Source organism: Trachymyrmex septentrionalis, unplaced genomic scaffold, assembly GCF_001594115.1.
Source record: "Trachymyrmex septentrionalis isolate Tsep2-gDNA-1 unplaced genomic scaffold, Tsep1.0 scaffold68, whole genome shotgun sequence".
Lineage (NCBI taxonomy): Eukaryota > Metazoa > Arthropoda > Insecta > Hymenoptera > Formicidae > Trachymyrmex > Trachymyrmex septentrionalis.
Window position 1 is genome coordinate 140,555 of NW_017305862.1, and position 7,482 is coordinate 148,036.

General features: G+C 26.2%; 1 protein-coding gene across 2 annotated transcripts in view; it reads left to right on the top strand.

Annotated features, from left to right (window-relative positions):
* The window catches only part of LOC108753276 (lysosomal alpha-mannosidase), an 18,009-nt gene extending 13,141 nt beyond the window's left edge, over window positions 1-4,868 (top strand). For both annotated transcript variants that reach the window (XM_018494728.1, XM_018494727.1), the window contains exons 12-17: window positions 93-303; window positions 391-508; window positions 1,108-1,384; window positions 1,996-2,241; window positions 4,279-4,428; window positions 4,610-4,868. In XM_018494728.1, the coding sequence (XP_018350230.1) occupies window positions 93-303; window positions 391-508; window positions 1,108-1,384; window positions 1,996-2,241; window positions 4,279-4,428; window positions 4,610-4,840 (1,233 nt within the window). In that variant the 3' untranslated portion in view covers window positions 4,841-4,868. The remainder of the gene's footprint in view (window positions 1-92; window positions 304-390; window positions 509-1,107; window positions 1,385-1,995; window positions 2,242-4,278; window positions 4,429-4,609) is intronic.
* The last annotated feature ends 2,614 nt before the right edge of the window (window positions 4,869-7,482 follow it).

A 7,482-nucleotide genomic window follows, 5' to 3' on the forward strand; every position in this document is an offset into this window, starting at 1 on the left:
TTCTTAGAGAGACAAAGCAAATATTCATGGAATAATTTCGAAAATAACAATCGAATTGTTAAGTCCAATTAAATCGAAATACAAATTTTTAGCTGTATAATATATCCGTTAATACCGATGGTGACCTAACAGTACACTGGAATAAGCAAAACATGAACGTCGTACAATCTTTCCACTACTACATAGGAGCAGAGGGTAATAACAAGAACTTTATTAATAGATCATCCGGTGCGTATATCTTTAGACCTAAAGAATTATCGGCCAGGAATTTTGCATACAGTGGATCGTATAAAATTTATAAAGGTATTATCAACAGAATTTATTTTAAACCAACTTTATTTCTAATGATATATCATAAATGCAATACTTCATAAAATTTATTTTTTATAGGTCCTGTCGTGCAAGAACTCCATCATACAATAAACGATTGGGTTAGTCAAGTAGTTCGAATTTATTCAGAAGAACAGCACATTGAATTTGATTGGCTCGTTGGACCAATACCTATCAAGTACTATTAGCTATTATCGCAATATTTAATTCTTATCTATGCAATGCGAAACTCTAAAATCTGTAAAATTTAATTTAAAATTCTTTCTCTTTTTTCTAATTTTATAAAATTATATTCTTAGTAATATGCTAATGGTAAAATATTATATTTTCTATTTGTAATATAAATATTTAATATTATCATTTAATATTAAGACTAATTACATTATATTTTTTATTATATATTTATATTTTATATATTTTTACGCAAAAAGAATGGTTTTTCTGAAGTATTTAAGAATTCAGTTTCAGATCTGAATATAATTTTGTTTGAATTATCAAAATTATTATATAGGGCTTAAACTGATTACTAAAATATTAAAATCTTTGCCAATATTGTTATCAACGCTTAAATATTCTAAATAATTGTTTTAATAGTTTAACAAAATTATTTTCAGATCTATCTAGCTAAATTTTTAATTTCTAATTTAAATGTTTTAGCAAAAGAGTTCTTTTCGTGTATATATAAAACTTTTCTGAATGTTATAAATAAAAATTATAAAATCTGAATTTGAATAAATATAAAAAATTAATTAAATTATAAATTGTTTTATTTTATAGGGATAAAATTGGTAAAGAGATAGTTACGAGGTACTCCAGCAATCTACAAACAGACAAAACGTTTTACACAGATAGCAATGGAAGAGAGATGTTAAAGCGTGTGAGAAATTATCGACCAACATGGAATTTGGAATTGATGGAGCCAATATCTGGCAATTATTATCCAGTGACCAGTAAAATTACACTCAAAGATGAAAAGAAGCAGTTGAAATTAAATGTTCTTGTTGATCGTGCCCAGGGGGGAAGCAGTTTAGAGGACGGTGATTTTGAACTGATGGTAAATGTTCAAATTCAATTGATCAATTTTTAATTATTGTTATTTGCTATCTCTTATAAAATTTAAGTTATTATAATTATATATGTATATATAATTATTTAATATAATGAAATATTCATATAAAACTAATGTAAGAATATAATAAGTAAAATTGATTTCGAAATAAAGTTGATTGACAAAATGAAGTTCAGTATGAAGTTATATCTAAAGTAGGTTGTAGATCATAAATTTTATAAAAATTTAATTTAAAGTCTATATTTGGGCGATTCCATTTTTAAATGTTACTTTGCACTTACAACATAAATCTTACAAATTAAATTAGAAATTAATGCAAGTTTATTATCATAAAGAAGACATTATCGATTATCATTAATTATTGTAGATTTATCTTTTACGTGTGCGTATTTTACTATAATATACAATAAAATTTTAAGAATGTATACACTGAAAAAAATATAGTCAATTTTAATAAATATTTAATGGAATTCTACCAACTAAATATTTATTAATATTGATTATATTTTTTTCTCAGTGTTTATATATATAAAACATGAAGTCAAATAGCAATAAATTATATAACTAATATATATAATAATTAAAATTGTTTTTAGCTTCATCGAAGACTTCTAAAGGACGATGCATTTGGTGTAAATGAAGCATTGAATGAAACTGCTTTTGGCGAAGGTTTAGTAGTGAGAGGTACGCATTATCTCTTTGGAGGTAAAGTGAAAAACATGGATACATTCGTATTGAAGGAAAAAGAATTGGCGCTTAAGTTGGCCTTGCATCCGTGGATCTTAGGTGCTTCAGTTAATTTGACCAATATCGAAAACATAAGTGCTGTACCCAAAAATTTAGTACGTATAATATTTAATTTCTATTTAAGTATAAAAGATACAGTATTATTTGTGTATTAATTGTGTGTGTATTTTTAAGAATTTTTTTTATTTAAGACTTTTTGCTTAATCCCTTAACTGTTTAGATACGCGTACATTATAATGTACATAAAATTTGAAGACATTTTCCCTTGAAATTATTTAATTCTATCGACATTATCTGAAATCTAATGTATTGTGTTTTTCCGCCACAAGGATCATAGAATCCAACTAACAAAGCATTTACGTCCAGCGTCCTTCCGATTTAAGGATGCGCACATTTGAAATTTTTATACTTATTTTCATATTTTTCGTGCGCTATTATTGTTGTGAGTTTTCTGTAGAATTATTGGTGACTTCTTGAGGTCCTTTGTAAATTTTGCGTCGTGTTACCGGACTAACGGACTAGGAATGGAGATAGCAAAGACGAGGAGTGAAAAAGAGAGAACTCACTACTGAAAAAAATTACGTCACAAAGTTACATAACAAAATCATCTAATTAAGGGCCGATTGTTTACCTTTTGGTAAATTTTACCTGTGAGGTAAATCTGATAATCCGCGCATATGATTGGATAATCTTGCTTACGCAACAGATAAAATTTATCAAAAGATGGAACAACCGGCTCTAAGACAAATAAATCACATAATAGATTGTTCCTAATCAGTACGTGATTTTTTAAAATCCAGAGATGTGGAACTACCTACATGGAGGCACGCGAGATATCGCTTTATATTATATTTTATCATTATTATAATATATTTTATCGCTATATTAATATCGTTTCGTTTTGAGACTTCCCATCCTGTCGCAAAATCTTTTCAAACAGATGATCGTCGCAATGAAATTAATTAATACGTTTTCTTATCGCGTACCACATTCAGGGTTTTAAGCATTTTCATTTTTTATAGTCCATTAATAATTAGCAAGATTTACTATTCAATATAATATAATAGATAATTATATTATAAATTAATTTCAATTTAATTAAATTAATTTAATTTAATTTATTAATTAATAGATATAATACATGTATATATATCTATATAAGCATTCCATGCTAAATCGACCCGATCTTTAAGCCCGATTATTTTTTATTTAATTCATTATTTGACAAAAAATAATTCCATCATATGTGAAGTCTTAAAATGTTTGTTATACGTATAGATTTTATAAATTTACTAAAAAATAGAAACAAAGGTTTAATACATTTTGTAATTACTACAATTAATATTTGAAGAAGAATAAAAATTAAAACTAAATTAAATAATTTTTTTAATTTTCTAAAAATCGAAAAAACTTTATCATGAAATCTCAAAATATTTGTTATTTATAATAGATTTATAATAGATTTTTTGTGGATTTTTTCAAGAAAATAGCATTTTTTTTAAATCATAATTTTATACATTATAATTTAATATATAATTGAAAGAAAAGTCATACATAGCTTTTAATAATTTCACGTAAGTGTATTTTAAGGCAAGAATTTCAATTTTTGTTTGTTTACGCTATTTTATAAAATAGAAATTGTATTAGTTTGAAATTTTTTAGTTTTGAAAAAATCAAAATTTTTTAAAATTTCTCTATAAAAAAAACTTGATCTTGTACGTTGAATATTTATATTATTTTGAATGTTTTATCAACAATATCGCGCTTCCTGGCAGTGATGTAATTTCTACAAGCACATCGGGATTTCATCTTGGATTTTTTAAGTGGATTTTTTTAGTGCGTTCAACCCAATAAAATCCGATGAATTGAATTAAAAAAAAATTTTTTTAACATAATTCCAATAAAATCAGGTCTAAAGAGGTCAAAATAACCAAAATTTGTTTTATCATTCTCAGTAAGAAATGATAATGGAATCGATGTCGAATCGACATTGAATTTAATCATTTCGAATTGAATCGATATATTTGATGTGAATTCCATTATCATTTCTGATTGGGTTGTCAATTATTTTGTAAGAAAATATGATTTTGGCATGTTTTTATTAATAGACGTTTATATGTATATTATTACAGACTTCTGGTCTCAATAAAGCATTGCCACCGAATGTACACATTCTTACCTTAGAACCTTGGAAAGATGACACAATTTTATTAAGATTGGAACATCTTTTTGAAGTCGGTGAGGCTCAGCGAATGTCTCAACCAGTAGAAGTTAACATTCAGGTAAATTTTTATTCTTCTAAAAATAAATCTATATTTTAATAATTATATATTTTTGCAATTACTAACATGTTACAAAAATTTGATTGTAATAATTAATCAGAATTATTAATTATAAAGTAAGTAAAGAAGCTGTCTTTACTTAAATAAAAGAAAATTTTTTTTACAAATCTTATCTCAACAGAATCTGTTCTCGACATTTTCAATTGAATCGATCGAAGAAACTACATTAGGGGCTAATCAATTATTGAGCGAAAATAAACCTATGAAATGGGAACCAGAGATGAATAATATTATCCAGAATGAAGAAGAAAGCAGACAAACTGTGGGAGTTCATGACAATGTAATCAATGTTCTCTTGAAACCGATGGAAATACGGACGTTTATTCTCACAGTAAAACGGAGATCTCTTTAAATTGTGTGTGTGTGTGTGTGTGTGTGTGTGTGTGTGTAAAAACATTTAATTTTTACAAGAATAATTAGTTTTATAAAAATAAAGCTTTATTATTAGTCTCATTGTATATGTAATTACTATAATAAAATATAATTGCAAAGCTATAATATAAAAATTTATTATTGCTTATTTTTTTATTATAAGAAAACTCTAATTAAACTAACTAAAGCTACTGAAATGTATGCTAAAAAAATTAAAAAACATTTAATAAGATAATAAATAACAGTTAGATTGAGGCTAATGAGAGTCAGCGCGGAAATGGGTGCGTAAATATTAATTCATATGAAATAATTCATAATAATAAATAATGTGTAACTTTATTATCAGGTTCCCGAAACTGTAACGGAATCTGATATGTAAAATTGTAGAAATTGTAACGATATATAATGAAGGAACAATCATCCAGAAATGTGAGTAACTCACCTTAAACAGACGTCAACCATGTCATGAAGCTTTGGCAAATATAAATTCACTAAATAATAAATTAATCATGCTGCGATCACCTAATTAATTTAGAATAGACAATTAGAAGTCTCGAATGGTTCTACGACCATTTCAATTTTACAGAGATAACGTCATAAAAACAATATTCTTATGTCATAAATAATAATAATATACAAGAAAATATACATATATAAACAATGTGCATAAAAGATTAAACCTAAACTTAAGACATGAAATAAATTTTCTAAGAACAGAAGTACATTAGTATATATAAAATATAACGACAAAATATAAAGTAAGCTAATTTCGATAATATCGTAGCATAGGCATGATGTAATCCATCTGTAGCGCATGGTGTAGTCTATCTGAGCGCAAATTCAGATCATTCTTTTGCATAAGTACATTCGTTTTCTCAGAAATTAAACGTTTATTTAAGATTCTCTTGTGATCCAGAATTTGGACATTCTCCCAATTAAATTCATGATTAAACTCGGTTCTGTGATCTGTAATTACTAATTTGCTGATAGTGTTCCAATTTATATGTTCGCTATGTTCTGCAATCTTAAAGCTTAATTTTCTACTCGTTTGACCAACATAAGAAGCGTCACAGTCTTTACATTCGATTTTATACACTACATTTTTATTATAATTTTTTAGAAAAATATCCTTCTGAACCGTGATAAACCTATTCAGCTTACCTGTTGCTAAAAAAGAATAGTTTGAGATTTTAATTTTTACAAATAGATAAAAATTTACTACAGTTTTGGGAACTTGATAGTGACTCATCAAGGACAGATCGTTTAACCAATATTGACCGTGAATACGTATAATTTGCTGAGAATGACTCCAAAGAGAATGGAAACGTTCAAGAATTCGTAATAAAGCTGCATATCGCTTTATTATTATAAATTATTTTATATGAATTAATATTTATGCGCACTCATTTTTGCGCTGACTCTCATTAACCTTAATCTTACTGTTATTTATTGTTTTAAAGTTTGAGAATCCGATTTAAATTATTTATTGTTTATCTAATAAGATGTTTAGCTAATTTAATGAAATTTATAAGCCTCAATTAAATGGTTTAATCTTCATAACAAATTTTAAAGTTCAATGTAATTTAAAGCATCAACAAACAGATTAAAGTATGAAATGTCATCGTTTTTCAATTCAACGAAGTTTTTATTGATACAAGATCACTATGAAAGAGACGTGTGTGATGCAATAATTGTTTCATGATATAAAAATAATCTATATTGTATTGTAATCTTCTATAAACATGCATTATTTCGAAATTAAAGTAGTAAATTAATTAATATCAAAAAGATATTTGTAAATCATTCTCTTCTTCTAATTCTTCTAAGCAAATTTATTTTTAAAAAATTAAGATATAAGTATAAAGCTATTTATAAAATAATACGTTAATAATTATAAAAAAATAAGTTTTTATGTTGTGCGCATTGCATAAAAATCAAGAAAGACAGAAAAAGAAAAGACTTATTTAATTAAAATTTAATAAATAAGAAATTTGATCACTTGTGGATACACTGTGCGACTTTCTTTATTACTATATAATGAAATATCGCATAAATTATACTCGATTATTCCTTATATGTGTGTGTGTATGTGTGTGTGCGCGCGCGCGCGTGCGCGTGTACGTGTGTGTAAATCTGCTACAATTTGTTATGTGAAATTCATAAAACAAATGCTGTCGTGACTTTATAAAAATATATGAAAAGGAAGATATAGAAATCGTAATGATTTGAAAAGATGGTACAACTTAACAATCAACAATATTATAACGCATATTAACATGATGCGCTATAAATTATGTATACTTAATTTAAAACAGCGAGTTGTAATCTTCATGTATCTTCTTTTGCAATTGACACGCGCAACAAATATTATTGCTAAATATTTGCTTCACACAGATTTTAATGTAATTCGTAGTATCGTTATTATTAACAGCACGATAAACATTGCGTCGAAAATTCGAACAATGATCGTCTTTTTCAAATGTAGGAACAACATTTAGTATCTATTTTCCTACGATACAAACCTACAATTTCTAACGTACGATTGTACGTAACACTTCTTATGATCTATAAACTACATAATGTAATTCTCCGCTTATTCACGAGCGCAATATCTTTCTCTAG